We start from the raw sequence: 18,875 nt of genomic DNA on the forward strand, positions 1-18,875 counted from the left end.
TAATTTTATTTTATTTATTTATTTTTATTTTCCGAAGGATTTTATAACTTAAGCTAAGGAACCACCTAATAACTCTATAACAATTTAGGCAAATTATAAATTTCTGTATTCTTCAAAAAGGTATAATAAATTTGAGCATGATTTGTTTTTCTGTGTAGAACTTTTTCAACTCCTAACGCATTTCCATCAGTTGTTGTTTACTCGAATGGTTTTAAAAATTTTCGCTGCAAAAGCTTATGTTAAAATCAATTTACGGCTGCCAAAACACAAATCGCTGCGGTCGGTTGCTCCGTTTTTATAGTAGAATCGACAAATCGCAGATCGGAATCGACATATATATAGAGCGAAATACATTTTTGACCCCCTTGGGCGCCAAGGCCAAAGTCAACAGCAGCGGCCTGCAGCCCTTGAAAAAGGGCGTGGCACTTACAGCCATAAACAACATGAGTTTCCCAGAACCAGAAACCAGACGATAACTTTGACCGAGGACCGGAGCCGAAACCTTTTGCCTGTTTACATTAAAAGCTTTTTAATTTGTATTCTAATTTCAATATTTGCTCGTGCTCAACAATGAAATGAAATCCTGGCACAAAAATGAAAAAGGATAAACGCTGCGGTACAGCTTCACATGTGCGTGTGAGTGTGTGCGTGTGTGTGTGTGTGTGCGCTTTTGTGTTTATGTGTCTGAGTGCAAAATGGCGGACGAAATATGCAAATGACATTAGGCCATGTAGCATAACTTCTGGCACGTTTAGGCCGCGTCGATGGAGCGCATCCAGGAAAAGCGTTTGGCCAGGGCCTTGAATCGTTTTTTAAACGTTCGTGTCGGAAATCTTAAGATTTTCAACGGAAAGTGAAGGAAAAAGTATAGAGAGGGAGAGTGAAAGAGCTCTTGGCTGGATTAAGTTTAAGATATCATACGTTTCAACTCCCAAGGGGAAATTAAACTGAAAGATGGCTACGGATTAACTTTTGTATGAAAATAAAGTTTACTTTTTGGCTCACAAACTTTTGGCAATCAAATAACGAACATATTTAAAAGCTTTTATAAAATAAATGCATTTCTGCAAAACGGTTAAACCAAATAAAAATTTGAGTCATTAAAAAGTCATATTGGTTTAATGGATTTTCACAGGTGCTTTCATCCCAATCAACCATTTTATCACCTGCTGTTTTACTAGTTGGTTTTTAATACTGTGGCGGAGATAAAATAAATTTCAGGCTGGATTCGAAATTATATTTTTTTAAGACTTCGTTTGGCAATCAAATTACGACCATTTTTTTGAATGTTCTCTTTAAATTTTTATAAAATGTGTAAATCTATTTTAAATTATATATGATAGTATGTGTGGTAAAGTGTAAGGAAAATCCCAGGAGGAACCAGATACTGAAGAAAATGTGAGCACACATTGTTTACCAGTTGACTGAGTTGACCTGATAGTGACGGTAAATTCCCAGGCCATTCATTCTCTGGCCAAACCAGTTTGCTTGGCCAAATTTCCGGGAACAAATGCAGCAGCTAATTTGGGCAAATAGACGCTAGCCTGATGCTCCGGGCTCGCAGTTTCGGTGGCACGCGGCGTATACTCAATTTGGGATGGCCTGACCCATCCGATTGTGCGAATTTCGCACAGCGGGCAGCAAATTTCGCAACCAACTGGCGCCACAGCAGGATGCAGAAGGAGGTGGAGCCCTGGGAACTGGTGGCGAAATGCATTCTCTATTTTCGCCAGCACTGGGAGATGGATAGGGATATGAAGTGAAGGTAGGAGAGTGAAGGGTGAAGGGTGAAGTGCAAACGGAGGCTGTCAGTGCGAACCGTTGACAGATTTGTGCTGGGGAATTCTATTTCAGGAGCCGATTAGACGGCCTGTCATCGCCAGCTGAAATGAGGGCTCGGACTTTGTGTCCATCGGCGGAAATGTCGGGTTCGAGGCGAATGTCATTGATGACCGCAAATGGATGTGGCCCGGTGGTCGGTCGGTCAATCGCAAGCAAGCTGACAGACTCTCGCATCCCGAGGGACAAAGGTTCGCGAAAGGTTTGACTTGGCCAAGGAGATTCCGTCAGTTTTGTGTCAGCAGCAGTTCGGCTTTCCGCCGGACGCCCACGCCCAAGTATCTTCACTTGACGGACAGTCGAGCCGGATGTGTGACCATAACGTCCTGCGTCCTGCGTCCTGCGTCCTGCGTCCTGCGTCCTACGTCCTGCGTCATGTGTCCGTTCGCCTTTGAAGTGAGGATTCGGCCAAGTTGCGATTTATGCATATTAAAATAATTTTTTTATTAGCCTCTCTCGGTTCGTTGGCTGCCGAAAAGTTTGCCCCTCGCCAGTCTCCGATTGCCATGGCGAAAAGAAGAAAAGTTTCCGTTTGAAGATGCCAAGTACAATCCCCTTGTACTCGTATTTGTACTGCTCTTATTGAGTTAAACAGTTCCGAAAGTTGAGAACAGGTTGGCACGAGATGTGGATGGGAATGTGAAGAACTTTTCCCGGCTGCTTTGCCACTTGAAGCTGACTTTCTGACTCGTATTCCCATTGTTTGACTTAAATTGCTTGTCTTGACTCACGCTCAAATATTGCATGCGAAAATAGACAATGCTCGTAAATAAGTAGAAAAGTTGCCCTTCCACTCGGCTTGGTTAATTAAAAACAACTTGACTGACGCATTGTCCTCTCGTGTCAGGTCCTCCGACTTTCCAGCTGAGTCCTGTTGGCCTGGTCAAGTCCGCGAAAGACATTAAAAAAGGGGGTCCAGGGGTTGGTGGGTTCGGTTGGTTTGGTTGAAAAGACCCTTTGCTCAGATCGCGGAGACAAAGGCTTAATTGCTTTCCCCAACCACCTCACACACACACACACACACACACACACTCTCTGCGGGACAAGTTAGTAACCATTAAGAGCCGAGCAGCTGCATCGGCAGAAGAGGCTGCAACAAATTGGGCCCTTGCCTTGAAGAATTCACCGCTTTTCGGCCCAAATGGCGGAGAAGCTGAAAAGAACGGCTGATGCAAATAACTTGCGAAGGCGGAAGCGAGCCAAGGCGAAACTGACAATGAACGAAAATGAAAAAGTCGAGGGAGGCAAGGGAGAAAAGCGAGGCTGAGGTACAAGAAAAGGGTTCCACTGAAATGTGGGCCATGGGCAACAGTTTTTGATTTGCATAAACAAAAGGTTCAAGTGTGGCGAAAGTGGCTGCCCAAGTGGGCAGTTGATTGAAGATGATGCGGCTGTTTTACAACACAACAGAGGAAATAATAATTGTAAGCTTTCTATTTCACAGTTCATATGACTAACATTGAAAAGAAACATTCTTTTAAAATTAAAAAAAATGCAAAATGATTTTTAGTTTTAATTTTCATTTTAAAAGAAGCAGAAAAATATTTTGTAATTTATAGAGAGCGTGAATGTTTGCATCAAACTACATATTATCTTAATTAAAAACAACATAATTAATAACATGTCAAACTGACAAAGGTTCAACGAATATATATTATTTATTTCTTTCATAAAGACCGCGCATTTATGTTTTTTAAAAGCAATACTCTATAATTTATTTAACGAGAAAAAAAAGCAAAAACACGTTTGCTGTGTATTTTCAGCTTTCTGCCTGCCACATGAACCGTCAAGGTCGAGATAGTCCACCTGGCCAAGCAATCCCATGTACCCTGTGGTCTCGGCGAAATGAAAGTTGAGGCAAGGATGAGGGGCTCGGCGAAGGCGGAAGAAGGAGGCCGGCGAGGGGGTGGGTTACTGCCCCCAGGATGTTGCACACTCAATTTCCTGCGCGCATATCGCGCTTTCGTCTGTCAACAAATGCAACAAAAGAAACAAAGGCTTAACGGGAGTTGATTGTTTGCAGCTTGCCACCCCGCCCCCTTGGCCCCCCTTTCCCACTTTTCCTGGCCACGTCTTCAATCCGAGCTCAGTGCAAAAGTTTCGGCTGCTTTGCATTCCACTCTTGCGGCATTTATAATGCAGCTCAGATACAAACTGAAAGTGCGTTAAGCGAGTTATTGTTATTTGGGGAGGTGCTAAATATTCATCTAGAAATCTTTTGTCAGTCAACAGGAACAGCTGTAAGCCAGCTTTTGTTCTTGCATAAATTATTTACGGACCTTATCCTTATCCATTGTCCTCGGTGACCCTTCTGAGGCTTAAAGAGCTGATCCTTTGAAGACTTGAAACCTACTCCTGCATGTAATCGGAAATCGTTCCTCGTTCTTGCCTTTGGCTGAAACTCATTTTAGTTGCAAATTTGTGCAAATTTGCACTCGAGACAAGTTCGATTCTCCATCGAGGCTGAGCGAAGATTGATTTTCCGGTCCGCCTTGATAGGAATCAGCTGACGTCACACACACACACCCGCATACCCGCACACCCGCACACCCGCACACAGCGAAATACACTCAAGTGCATTTATTTTTAGTTCAAACAAACACACACTCAAGCACTCGGACAATGGCGGCTGGAAATATTAAGGAGTGCGGAAAGCGTTAGCCTTCGGTTGCGTTTCGGTCAAGGAAATGGACTGCCCCACTTACAAAGGACATCCCCCCAAAGGACATTGTGCCCGTTCCCCATATAAACGACTATATGTATATGTATATGAAAAATGAATGCACATAAATAACTATTTTTTTGTATTCCGCCCTTTGTTTTGTGTTGCCTTTTTAATCACATCGCTTTGCTTCGTTCCTTGTTGCATATTGATGTCTGTCGAAACACACAAAACAAAAAAAAAAAGGCCGGGAATAAAAATGGCGAACAACTTTTGCATTTGCAGCACTTGACAATTTTGCACTTGAAAATGTGCAGGGGATTTTTTTTCGCCCAGCTCAAGCGCTTTTTGACAGTTTTCGCTTCTCCTTTTTGGCCAGGCTAGCTACTGATCTGCTTCATAGTATGTGTGTGGTAAAAGCTTTCAAGCACACACACACACACAATAATGGTTGAGGAGAAAGGGGAATCCCATTTCGGTGAAATGCGCTCGCTCGCTCGCTCGCTTATGTTAATTAAGCCTCCACTTAGCCCGGCCAAACTATTCGAAAAGAAAAACGCTGAGTGTTGCTCTCCGGCAAGGGTTGGATTTTCCACCACCCCCCGTCCACCTTCCCCCCTTTCGCCATTCTCTTTCAGCTGCAGAACATGGCTTACATCAAACGCCGCCTGATGCTGATGACATTGCGCATACGCCACGTGAGCCTGCAGCTGACATCGCTCAGCGCCAGCTGTTGTTTAATTTTTTCGCCGTGAACCAACCCCCCATCCCTCGTGTTTTTTGTTGCCTCACATAATCAGTTTTGTTTAATCAACTTTCGGCTGGCTAGATTAGCCGCCATTATTAAGGATTAATGCAGGCATTGTTGGGAGCGCGCTCCTTTGTTGCCGCGCCCATAATAATCGTTGGCATCAAGGTCGTCCGCGTTTTTTTCGGCCCCATTGTCAACGCAATTCTTCATTCGCCCACCCAGCGTTGCTTATTTTTCCAGCGCTTCTCATAGATAAAGCGCATAAAAGATCAAAGGCCTTGAATAAAACATCAAATAACGCGCTTGTCAAGCGCCAATCGAGGCATGGTAATGAGAAAAACAGTTTGGCATGCCAACCGCCGGGCCACTGGAAAGCGGTCGAATGCGGTGGAAAGCGGTGAAAAGCGGTGGAAAACCCCCGAGTGGGTGGTCAACTGTCAGCTGTTTGACAAGCGATTAAGCCAACATGGGGCCAGGCAAAACCAGCCACTGCCAGCTGGCAAATCAATTTGGAGATAAGAGGAGATAACTGGGCGGGACCAATTAGACGCTGCCAAGGGGGAGTGTATTAAAATCAATTAGAGAATCGGTCGGTAAATGCACTCAGGTAAACACTGCTCAACTGGCCAGCCATCTAATCTGGTTTTAATGAAGCCGATGCCGAGTTCTTTGCCAGCTCACTGCAAACGAGCACAGGAAAAAATTCCACTCTTTTGCATCTTGAGACCTTTGAAAAAAACAAAGGAGAAACTGAGGTATAATTTTAAAGCGATAAGTTAATTAAAAAATGATAATCAAATGTACTTTCCTAAAATATTAAATTTGTTTATTAATTTTCTAAAAAAAAATTAATAGATAAAATAAATAAGTGATTCTATGATTTTTTGAATTTTATAGGAAATATTAAGCTGTCTTACTAAACACACTTAAGATAAATTTATATTTTATTTAAAATATGTAAGCTCTCTATTTCTTTTTAATAATTAAAAATTAAGGTAAAAACTTAAAAAAGTGAAACAAAATAAAAATTTATAATTGGTTAAACAACATCTTTAAAATAAAAAGTGAAATGCAGAATGGTTTTGTACAAATATAATTTGTAAAAAATTAAACTACTTCAAAGTTATAGATATATTCAAAGGTCAGTTCAGACTCGAGATCAGAGAAGTCATTCGCTCCAGTGTTATTTCACACACTCGTCAGTAGCTGAGGTCTCTAATTTGCTGCTGCCGTCCTACAGCATATGGCCAATTATTACACACAAAACATTTATTATTAATGAGCAGGGTTAAAGGGCCGGCTCGGACACCATGGCCGCAAGTCGATTAGACCAATTAGTGTGTGTATTGACAATTGCGGACATTTCAATTAATTAATCCGAAAATGTAAATGCGAGTGGCCAGGCCAGTGCATATGCACAATTTGAGGGCTGCTCGATATGGCATGTGTATGGCCAATCTGGGTCCACTAATTGCGATCTCTCCGCCCCCCGAACACTCGCTTTGGCTTTGATGTCATAATGGCCACCGATGAGTGACCTCTTTGAGCGGTCCTAAGCAGCTGGCTTTTCCATGGGCGGAAAAGTGCGGGGGGTGAGGAAACCCGGGGAGTGGCAGTGGGAGGGGGGAGCAGTGGCTTGCAACAGACGATTGACACAGTTATTAAAAACGACATGTAGAATTGGCATTCAGGCATGCGGGCAGCGACATGGCCATCGACATACTTAGGCGCATAGTTTGACAGAGCCGAGAAACAGGCATTGAGTGAGGATTGAGGAATGGGGAGAGGGGAGTGTGGTACTGGGGGTAAGGGGGTGCTAACTGGGCTGACAGGCGTGCAAAGTGGCCAGCAGCAGCAGTAGCAGCAGCAGCAGGGTGCCACGGCCCTTGTCGATGTCGAGATGGCATGCCACTGGCACTCGAAACGGAAAAAGGAAACATTCCCCGAGATTTCATCCGAACAACAGGGGGGAAAACGTTAAGGAATTCAATTAGGCAGATGAGTGGCCATATGAATGTGGGCGTAACAGAGTGTACGTTTCGTTGCCCGGCAGAAAAGTGCTGGCCAAGTCAACGATGGCAACGACAACGGCAAAAGTCAGAGACATCTGACACTTCACATGGCCCTCATGGATGAGGGCGCCTTATTGGCCCCAACTTGTGACTAAGCTGATGTTGCTGATCCCAAGCCAAAGATGAGTTTCAGGGGCTTAGCGACCAACTTTTCAATATACCCACAGTGCCATCGAATGGGGAATAAGAGTAGTTATTCGGTTTTTCCAAGGCAATCAGACTTGACTCTTATAATGTACTCGGGCCACAAAGTGGAAGTACAGAACTTAAACGACGTATTTCCAGCGAATATTATTCACCATAAAAACATAATCTTGAAAATCAACCCAAGCGTTTGCAGTTATAAGAACGGATTTTCTAATACCATCCAACCACACAGTTTAATCGACCTCTTCAAGCTACTCCTTCTAGTTTGTAAATAGATCAACTGTTATTCATGATTTGAGATAGTTTTAGCAGGAGTGGTTTTCGCAGTTTGCGACCATTTATCATTCATGTTTCTGCAGTGAGACTTTGCTGCCCCACTTTGTTTGCTCTGCAAATGTTGTGGAGTGGAGTTTGGATGGGTTTCGTGTGGGTGGTGGGTGGTGGATGGTGGGTTTTCACGGAAAGCACTGCGGAGATGGCGCCAGCGTAGCCAGCGTACCCAGCTCAACTGAAGCGTTCTAATTGCTGCATAAATATTGGCTTAAAATTAGCTCATTGTGCGGGATTCAAGCTCGGCTTCAGACTCCATTGTGTGCGTATATATCTACTTCTATCTATCTCGGTTTCAGGGTGTGTGTGAGTGTGTGTGTGTTGCCACAGTCAATTACCACATATTTGTCTATAATTAATAAGCTTCCCACGGGGGCCTGAGTTTTGTCCCGCTGCAACTAAGGCTTTAAGCAAATAGCAATCACTTCCAGCGAGTCTGCAATAGTCTGCGAAGTTTTCGCTCATTCAATTGCAACTTTGTTCTGGAGTTCCCTATTTTCGGAACTTTTGATGTTGCTCCTGCAGTTGAATAACTCGCACAGCATGTTCGATTCTCGTTCGCTTACTTATTTATACCGTTATACCGTTTGCTGCACAATCCGCTCAGTTCCCCCTTCTTTTTCCAGGTAATGGCTCTGTGTGTGCCCCCTGCTCATACTTGCCACGCTTCAAATTAATTTGAGCTGTGCAAAAAATGTGCTTGGCTGCTCATGTATGCACCAGGATGGGTTCTTTTAGGGTGCCTGCTTATGTGCAATGTGTATCAAGCGAAGGCACTTTAAAAACCAATCGAGTTTTGCCCCACAACATGAGTACAAATTAAATTTTTGGGGATGCAAACATTTCATCAGTGTATCCCAAGTTCAAATTTAGAAATCATATAAAGTCCCTATTTAGTGGCTTTATTATTGATCCAAGCACACTAAGTAAAGCTTACTGGCAGCTTTTCAAAAAAAATTCTTCCTCCGAGTTTCTGTTCAAGAATTCCTCTTCAACGAATTCTTTAAAAAGGGACGATATTAAAAGCCTTGACACATTTATTTTCACTCAAAGGAAAGGCGTGAAAATGTGCTGCATCCGCCTGGATTGCAACATTGACACTCTGCTCAACGGCTTCCCCATTTTGGCATCAATCAAGATGATAATCATTCCTCGTTTTTTGTAACACTTTGTGAGATCTTGTTGCACCAAGGACAAGCTAAACGTATGCAAATCATTATGTTAATCGTGTGCCATCAAATTTTTTGGCGTAATTCATCACAGTGAGCCACATTTTGCCGTCGGTGAAGGGAGCGTTCCTTCCCCGCTTTCACGCCTGCCTCCCCCTTCTTCACCCCTTCTTAACCTCTTCTTCACCCCCTCTTCTCCCTCCGTTTTCTACCATCTATTCCAGCCTTCTTCACCCCTTTCTCCGCTGCACTTTCCCCCGTTTCCAACCCGTTTTACCTCGCTTTGGAACCACCGCTTGCTTTGCTCTTGCTGCTGCTTAGCGCCCGCGTGGCTAAGCCAAAATTTACACAGGCACAGCGAGTTTGGCGTGGAGTGTGCTTGGCTATGCTGAAATTTGCACTTTTCCGAGCTCACACACACAACCGCACACACACACCAGCGGCATAAGTAAACAAGTTTAGTATAATCAACGGTTCGCTGGCTGCCGGGCCATACGAAAAAGTGTTGCACATCCGCTTACATAACACACAAGCCCCCCACCAACATGGAGATGACGTAGTACTCGTATATGTTTTTATTAGCATGCTTTGTATGGCTTGTATGCTGTCAGGCTCACGAGCAAGTTGGGGCTGCATTTATCAGTTGGAAATGAGAGGGGGCTTCTCGGTTGGGATGGTTTTCGGGGGAGGGGAGCTTGGTGAGGATTCACCTGTCTCATGGCGGTCGTAAAACCACATTACCTGTGATTTCCGAACACACACAGGATGGCTTGTTCATCAGCGTTGCAGTCGGGAGCACGAGGCGATTGGGTATCTGCTTCTGCTGCTGCTGCTGCTAGTGGCCCTTTGGCGCCTTTGTGCCACGTTCATTGAATGTTTTCCTATTAATTTTTTATTGAATGATGCTTTTTTCCCCCCCCGCCCATCCAGCATACCTTCACGCAAAATGTTGATGGGCTGGGGGAGGTGGGAGGTGGGTGAATGGTGGCCCACTCCCTGCGGCGACATGCTAACTTTATTCAATTCCTCGGCTGCTCATGTGGAACGCACACTCGATGTCCTTCCATCTATCTGCCTCTAACTGCACCGCAGCCCCTCTTTCCCCCTTAGTTACTTCCTCTATTTTTAGCCGGACCGGAGGAGTCGTCTAAAGTGCCTGAAAAATTGCTAGTACTTTAGAACGCATCTCAGTTGTGGGGATAGCGATTAGACGCTCAATCGAGTGGAGGATACCCTTGAAAATAAACCTTCACAAAAGGACAAGATTTAAGTGCTCTTTAACTTCTTCATGCAACGATATTTAAATTTAGTTATCAAACCTATGAGAATACAAATAAATAAATCACTTTAAGAAATAAATATTTCAAAAATCTATTTTTAAATGGCAACATTTTTAAAAAGTTCATCGATTAGTGATAGATCAGTAACTTCAGTATTTCTTTAACAATAAAGAATCCTGTGCTTAGATAAATATCCCTAAGATATCGCCATTTCCTATACGTTATTTCTCCATAGCATCTTTGGTAATCCCCTGGTTCTATATACCCCATCTTTACCGCCGAGCTCCCGCTGATGGGACAACAAATGAGCAACATGATGTGAAGCATTTTGCTAGTTCCTTAAACTGAACAAAAGGAGAAAAGGGGCGGGCAATTCGGGGGCAGCGAAAGAACCCAACAAGCTGGTTAAGCCCAGTATGCCACTCCATTTGGAAGACGTTTTTTACGGTTCGCCACAAGCCCATAAAAAACCTCCAAAATGGGTGACACACAAAGAAGCCACACACACACATGCTCGCATATGTATCCACCTGCACTCACACTGCGAAACGGGAAGGCAATGAAATAAACAAAGCCGCGGTAGGACTTACAAACCTCAGCGGAGTGAGCGAGATGGGAAAACAGTGAGCGAAAGAGAATCTCTCCGAGTGGAAAGAGAAGGACAGTAAGCAAATTGCTGTGGAGACCAAAAGCCGGACCACTGTCGAAATTATCGAGCAGCAGGTGTGCTCCTCGCTCTTCCCCCATCCTCCCCTTCCCTATCTCACATTCTCTCCCTCTCTTCTCACATTCTCCACCTGTCTCTGTCACTCTCACTCAGCCGCTGGCATTATTGCCTCTGTGGCTTTTTGGTAAATATTTTGCATAAAATATCAATTTAACATGCAAACGTGCCAACATATGAAAATGTGTGACTGCAATGACTACTTCAACTTAATGAAATTTAAATAAAAATCTGCAAGTGCAAACTTAATAAATTATATCAGTTGTTTTTCCTGACATTTTTCCTCGCTTACCCCACAAATCTGCCAGCGGCTAGCTTATTCTAAATAGCGTTGCATAACTTTTGTAGCCGTATCTTTGTACAAGTCAGTGCAGAGCTGTCAGATACAAATTTTCTTGCTTTGGGTGGAGATATGCAAATGACGGTTATTAAAATTCCAGAAAAAGGTCTTCATTCGCCCCACCCACTCGAGATTAATTGAGAGCATTTAAGGTGACATTAAGCTGGGCTCCAAAATAAAGGACCCAAAAGTAAATCGAAAAAAAATGGATGGTTCAACGAGTTATCCCCTGCCAAATGGCTATTTCACTCGATTTGGTCTAGTCGCAGCGATAAAATTGGAAAGCAGATTTACTTGTTGATTTCCACCATAATTGAATTACCCGCGAATAAAGTGCGGACGAAACGGGTTTCGACGTTTTTCCCCCAAAGGGCAAACAAATTGGGAGAAAGGCTGGCGAGCCAAAAATTAATTTAATTTCTGGTGTATTTACTGGGAATTTGTTAGCCAACTTTTTGGGTCTAAACACACAAGTTAAATAGCAATTTAGTAGATTTTTGCGGGGCCCGGCATAATGAAATATTTACTTTTGTTTTAACTCAAATATTTTGGAACGGAGGCCAGAGTATATAAAATATATATCAGTGACAGCTTGTTCATATTCATGAGCCTTGCGGTCATACAATGGCAAACAAATGTCCAGCCAGGCATTTAAATGTATAATTGAAAACAAATAACTAGTTAGTAAATAGGCAACCCCCTTCACTTTCCCGAGGCTTTTTTTTTGTTTGGGTTGTGTATTTATTTGTTAATACGATATTTACGCCCCCCAAATGGAAATGGGAAAATTTCCAATCAAAACAACAGTGTTAGTGTTAGTGGTAACCGCATCACGTAGTCTGTTAACGGAAGGAATAAATATTTCAAGCACAATTTTGGGGGCGGTTACGGCATCCACTTAGCTAGCGTGGCCCTCGTTCCCCCTTTTTTTCCCTGCGGTTCATCTATATAAGTTGAAGCGAAAATCGAACGTGGCCGAATATCCAACATGGACTCCAGCTACTTTGCCGTTCAGAGGAGAGCTCTGGAAATCGCCGGATTTGATCCCAGTACCCCGAATCTGAGCTTGAAACATCCCATTTGGGCAGGAATACTTGTGCTTTCCTTAGTTTCCCACAACTGGCCGATGGCGGTTTATGCCCTGCAGGATCTGTCCGATTTAACGCGACTCACGGACAACTTTGCGGTGTTTATGCAGGGATCGCAGAGCACTTTCAAGTTCCTGGCCATAATGGCGAAGCGAAGGCGTATTGGAAATTTAATTCACAGATTACATCAACTTAATCAGGAGGCTAGTGCCACTCCCAATCAGCTGGAAAAGATCGAAAGGGAAAACCAACTGGATAGGTATGTCTCGAGATCCTTCAGGAATGCTGCCTATGGAGTTATTTGGGCATCGGCCATAGCTCCAATGTTGCTTGGCCTTCTCGGATATATTCGAACTGGGATATTTACACCGACCACACCCATGGAATTCAATTTCTGGCTCGATGAACGGAAGCCCCAGTTTTATTGGCCCATCTACTTTTGGGGAGTTTTGGGCGTGGCAGCAGCAGCTTGGTTGGCCATTGCAACGGATACTTTATTCTCCTGGCTAATTCACAATGTGGTTGCTCAATTCCAGTTGCTGGAGTTGTTCCTCGAAAAGAAGGATACAAGTCATGGAGATGTTCACCTAACTGAAGCCATACGACGCCATCGTTTGGCTCTCGACTTGGCCAAGGAACTCAGCTCCATTTTCGCCGAGATCGTGTTTGTGAAATACATGCTGAGTTACCTGCAACTCTGCATGTTGGCCTTTCGTTTCAGCCAAAGTGGCTGGAGTGCCCAAGTGCCCTTCAGAGCCACTTTTCTGGTGGCCATTATCATCCAGCTCAGCTCCTATTGTTATGGCGGTGAATACCTCAAGCAGCAAAGTCTGGGAATAGCTCAGGCCATTTATGCCAATTGCAATTGGCCAGAAATGCTGCCTAAAAACAGGAGACTTTGGCAGATGATGATCATGAGAGCTCAGCGACCCGCAAAGATTTTTGGCTTCATGTTTGATGTGGATCTACCACTTCTACTTTGGGTAAGATTCGTATCGTCAGCATATAATATTTTTCAACTTCTATTATTGACAGGTGTCAAGAACAGCGGGCTCGTTTTTGGCACTGCTGAGAACTTTCGGTTCCCCATCTTAAATTTCAAAGAAGGAATCTATCAAAAACACACCCAAACATGAAATCAATATTTAAAAAGCTTTTTAAGCAGGCGCATTAAAAAATGGTATAGAAATAACGGAAAAAATGTTCAAAATAATGCGTTTTAAGTTTCAACTCAAGGTTAGCAAAATTTAATGATAATTTGTGAAATAACTGATACAATTAGTATAAAAACTTTTAAATGCATGTATACTTTGCTTGAGAATGAACTTTATTTGCAAATTTTTAAATGTCGGCATCTTTGCCGTAAAGTTAGGAAGTAGTTAGTTTTACGAAATAAATCCAGCAATTTGTATGAAAACCTGGACAAGGAGCTTTTGTACTTTGCTTAGGATAAAAAAGTAAACTTGCTGAATATTTTTTGGGCCATTACTCAAAGTTAGTAGCTCTTTATAACTTGAGACCCGAACCCTAATTAGTTGGCATTTAATATCTGCCGTAACCAGTATGTTTTTGACAGTAGCTGCAGCCCGGAGGAATCTTTAGCCGAGTGCAGCATGCACACACACATGCCACAGGGCGGTGCAACTGCAGGCGGAGAATATGAAATTCATGAGCGAATTCCACAAAGGCAGCAGCAGCAGCAGCAGAATCAGCAGCAGAAGCAGCTCATGCGTGGCCATGGTGGCATGGATGTTGCCGTGTATATCTATATGCCAGGTAGCCGGAGTCGGAATTTGTTAACTGAAAGTATGCAGCAGCAAGGTAGCAACAGCAAGGCAACAGCATCGTTCAGGTGGAGAACAAGTTTGTGAAAAATAGCTACTCGAACTATGTACACCGTTCTGTTAGCCAGCCAATGGCCCGGGGCCCTTTTTCCGACTCAGCCGGTTCTTGAGCTAGTTTCGGGGTTTCAGGATCGGGATCAGGTGGAATGTGGTCCTTAAGCCCCCGGTCCCCGGTTCCCCGGCCCCCATGTCCTTTTCATTCTTCATCCCTTGTTGCCGGATTGCGGAATGTTGCCTGTTACGGAATTTTTGGCTTGCTACTGCCGAGATTTGAATTCAGTTGGAGGCCAAGTCGCTTGAACGGAATTTGTTTTATTAAATTTTGCAACTCGGTATTTTGCACATGCAATGGACTGACTGACTCTTCGTTCGAAAGCGATGACAAATTGTGCGGGCGTGGTAGCCGGCACCTTGGATTAAGTAACAAATTACGCCAACGCCATTGCGGGCATAATTAATTTTTGTCTCCAGCATTTGATTTATTGGTCTGCGCTGGTCAGCATCTTTGGCTTGACTCCGAAAAACAAATGAGCAGCGATTAATAAGCGGGAAATCGCTTGTGGTCATTACGCACCTGCGGCATAAACAGCAAAATCGAGCATTAACCTGGAATCTGAAATCTGAAACCTGAAACCAGAAGCAGCCATCGCAAGGGGGCCATATAACTTTACAGCAAATTGTGGCCGAGATAAGGGGCCAAGCACAACTTGCAAGTAGTGGCGAAAAAAGCAGCATTTTATGTGTATTAAATGGGGAACAAAAACGACCAGGAGCTGAGCACAGATTTTGTTTGCGGTTCGTTGAGCACACAATAATTCCATCAGCAGCAGCAGCAGCAGCAGTACGAAAAGGGGGCGTGGCAGGCGGGAAGAGGTGGCCGGTGGGCGGTGGGCGGCGAGTGAAAGATAAAAGTGCCGGCAGCACTTTCGCTGCACTGCTTTTTTTGCCGTTGTTGTTGTAGCGTATTGTGTGGTCAGAACCACGGGGCGAGTGGTTAATAATCGAATAAAAAAGGCCTTAAAGCTTTCGAGTAGTTGGCAAACATTTATTCAATGTAAATTGATATTCAAAACATCAATTCAAATTAAATGCACTAATTCAACTTTTTGCCCAAAAAAGTATGCAACTGAAAACATTTTCACGAGCAGAACCCTGGGGTATATGGTTTAAAGGCAAAAAAATAACCTTAAAGCTGCACAACACTTTGCATTTATTTATTCAAATTTCCTCGGTTACCCGCCATTTTGTCGCCAAAAAAATATGCAACAGAAACGGTGAAGCGCATTCAATACTTCGGGGCGTATACTTAATATTTGATAAACAATCTTTTTATAACATGACAAGAGTGACACTTAAATGTACTGTTTTGTATTTAAAATGACGAAATGAAGAAATAAAAAATTAAAAAAGAATTTTTTGAATTTTGAATTGAATTCTCTTTTATCACTTTTATTGTAATGACAATAGTCACCCTTATAATGCCCAATTTTGTATTGGAAATGATTTTAAAAATTTTGAATTGAATATTCTTTTGTTTATTGTAATGACAATAATGAATGGTAAATGGGTAAGATTAATTTGCTTAAAACTTTAAAAAAGATTATTCCTGTGGTTCTAATGCCAATTTTTTTATTTTAAATTGAGATTGAATTTCCATTTAAATTCATGTATTCAAGAACTTAAAGCGAAAGAGGGGAAAAAATGGTACTCACAAAAAAAAATGTAAATTCAATAACTCAAACAAAACCGCTAATTCAAATTAAATGCACACCTTCAACCGCTTTTACAGTTATTCCACCCCTTTGCCTCTGCCGGAAAAATAGGTAACAAAAAAGTGTCCTGCTTTAATCGGGCTTGTGTTTGCTGAAGCTATATTTCCATCTGTATATATAACATATTTTTCGGTTAGGCATACAAGGCGGTTGTGCAGGGCCGTGCTGAAACTTTTCTAATTAAAATTGTGCGGCTTGTTGAAAGGTTTATACCAGAAAGTGGGTGGCGCAAGGGGCACAGATAGCCTGTTTTAATAGAAATAACATTAATTAATTTTTAAAATATGCTTAAATACACATTTCTATGCATTAATTAATACGGGCTCACACACACACACACACACACAGCAAGTAAACAATGAAACGTGACTGGAACTAACAACGAATTTGCGGCAAAAGCGAGTGGCATCCCAACTCCAGTGCTAAACGGGGATTTGGCTAATTAAAAAACTCCCACTTAATTTGCTGTTTATTTGGTTAAATTCGTTTTTAATTGCTGGCTAAAGTGGAGCGAATTGTATATGAAAATTGACAAGAACATGGACCAAAACAGCGTCGGTGATTACAATGTTTTATTGACTATTTTTCCCCACATAATTGCCAGCGATTTGGACGATGTCCAAATCGACTTGTTTTCCCCCTCGAGACGAGACTCTCGAGTTGTTACACTCATCGGGCATCCAAGTCGCTATTTTTGCCTCTACTGCTTAGTTTGGCAACTTTGATTTACGCCACCCGGACCAAACCCATTTTTATGGGACTTTGTGTGACCCATTTGAACATTCGGCGTGCAGCGGTCCCTTGCCTCGTACATAAAAATCTCACATTTTACGGCAAAGTAAAAACTGCACCGAAATCAATCAACATATTTACGCACTTTTAAGAATTTCGTTGGTCAGAAGCAATTCCCAATTGGAATTTCAGCAGGCGCAGAGAACGATCCAATGTTAATTAAAACGCAGAAAATATTTTTCGTCATCTTCCCTCTGATATGCCATTAAATAATCACCACATAATTATCATTACACTCCTGACCCTATCATATACAATTACTAATGCTTCCGAGAGCCCAACCAAATTGCAATTACCTTATGCATAATTAAATTATAATTCATTAGACATGAGCCAAGGGCTCCGGACGCGTCTAAACAGCGCCAATTAAATATTACCAGTGCCAAAATCATATTCGATTCACAATCACAGGAGAGTAAATCAATAAGCTTAAAAATATACCACTCAATGGGTGGTTACGCCCATTTTTAAATACATATTTATCAGTTGAGTTATTGAAAGCGAATTTCGATATCCATCTTGACTCGACTCAATTCGGTGAATCCTGGCGGTCTTAGGAGATGCACAGATAAAAATGGTATTGTGAGTATACTACATAAAGACAGAAAGTTCTGGGAGGGGGATTGCAGAGTGAAGGCTGAGGATATGGAAATTACAAATGCCATTGTTTGTGCAAAAAGTCAGACAATGTGAAATTGTTTAGAAGCAACACGCGACAAGAAAAATGCAGAGCAATGAGCGAGGAATATTTGAAAAATGACTTTTCTTCTGTAGCAACTTTTTTCATTTTTTTTTATTTTTATTTTTTTGGTTGAGGAATGCGAATGAGTCTGCTATTTTCTTGTTGCAATGTCGCATGAGTTTGTGATTTCTTTGTGTGTATCTTTCTTATTGGCAGTGGATTTGTAAGTGTATAATGTGAATTCAATTATTTTTGTATATCGTTCTTTTTCTCTTGTGTACATTACAATTTTTGGATCCACTCCGGGCTTGGGGTTTGCCTTCGTCGACTTCATTTCTCAGTGGGCCGTGTCTCGCTCTCTCTCTTTCTTTCCGAACCGCCCTTTCTCTTTCTTGGCCGTCTCCTCGATTTGCGGAATATTTTCAATTTTTGCGGTAGGATATTGGCGTCGTTTCGCTTTCCGTGTTTGCTTACTGTTTTAATTATTTTGCCTCATTTGATTTGCCGTCCTTTTTTAATTAAATTCTTTTGACCATAGTTTATTTATTTATTTATGTATTTTATGGGCTATTTTCAGCATTCAATTTCCACGCGCTTGTTTGCTTTTCTTTGCTGGGCGAAACCTTTTTAATCATTTGTTTTACAAAAATGTTTGCGGCTGTTTTTTCCGTTGGTGTTTTCAATTATATTGATATTCGGTTTTTTGTTGCTTGTTTTGTTATTTACTAATAAAATGCATGTAAGTCAGTCCGTCGTTTCAACATTTTTGTTTTTTGTATGTCTTGTATATTTTGTTTGTTTGCTGCAATGTAATATAACCATGAGCACTTAAGTTCGCAACTCGATACTCGAGATTTCGAAGCACGAAAATTTCTGGCAGCCAGCCGGAGGCAAGCAATTGAACAGCAATTATCGTGGCAAGGTTGCAGTTAGCAGTTCGGCGCGAGTGGCAAGTGCACTGGGGATGCACTGAATGCTGCTCATGTTGCAACGGGGGAACAACAAGTGCATGCTGAGGACAGCCGCACCCACCAGGCAGCCACGCCTATTTCGCCACGACAATTCCGCCAACCATTTGCACTTGGCTACCACCCAAAACCCATTCATTCACACACTTGCTGCTCGAAAATACACACTAAACTTGTAGCTAAGTTGCGGCTTCCGTGATTTTTATCTTTTGATTTTTTTTATCGAATATTTTCTTGAATATTTTTCTGAATATTTCTTTAGCCCGATTTCGAAACGTTCCAAGTCCAAGGCGTGCACAGCGCTCGGCGCTCAGAGGAAAAGACAACTTGATCACAGCATGGAAAATGTTCAACTGACCGAGTGGCTAGCCTGTAGACCAGCAGAGAAGCTGCGGCTTTATCAGCTCGTGGCTAA

At 42.5% G+C, this 18,875-nt stretch overlaps 3 protein-coding genes across 4 annotated transcripts in view; 1 reads left to right on the top strand and 2 right to left on the bottom strand.

The window, feature by feature from the left end:
* The window catches only part of LOC108090446, a 41,870-nt gene extending 23,060 nt beyond the window's left edge, over nt 1-18,810 (bottom strand). The window contains exons 1-2 of one of the 2 annotated variants that reach the window (XM_017189129.2): nt 18,629-18,810; nt 17,779-18,294 (exon numbers count right to left, since the gene is read on the bottom strand). The gene's annotated coding sequence lies outside the window, so the exon portion shown is untranslated. Of the gene's footprint in view, nt 1-17,778; nt 18,295-18,607 lie in introns of both variants that reach the window. The other variant, XM_017189128.2, reaches the window with a different exon arrangement.
* The window catches only part of LOC108090254 (pneumococcal serine-rich repeat protein), a 76,632-nt gene that overhangs the window by 26,598 nt on the left and 31,159 nt on the right, over nt 1-18,875 (bottom strand).
* On the top strand, nt 12,303-13,556 carry LOC108090447 (odorant receptor 45a). Its single transcript, XM_017189130.2, has 2 exons — nt 12,303-13,385; nt 13,438-13,556. Exons 1-2 carry the CDS (start codon nt 12,303-12,305, stop codon nt 13,495-13,497), a joined length of 1,143 nt encoding a protein of 380 aa, XP_017044619.1. The 3' UTR covers nt 13,498-13,556.

This window comes from Drosophila ficusphila, unplaced genomic scaffold (assembly GCF_018152265.1).
Source record: "Drosophila ficusphila isolate 14025-0441.05 unplaced genomic scaffold, ASM1815226v1 contig_414, whole genome shotgun sequence".
Lineage (NCBI taxonomy): Eukaryota > Metazoa > Arthropoda > Insecta > Diptera > Drosophilidae > Drosophila > Drosophila ficusphila.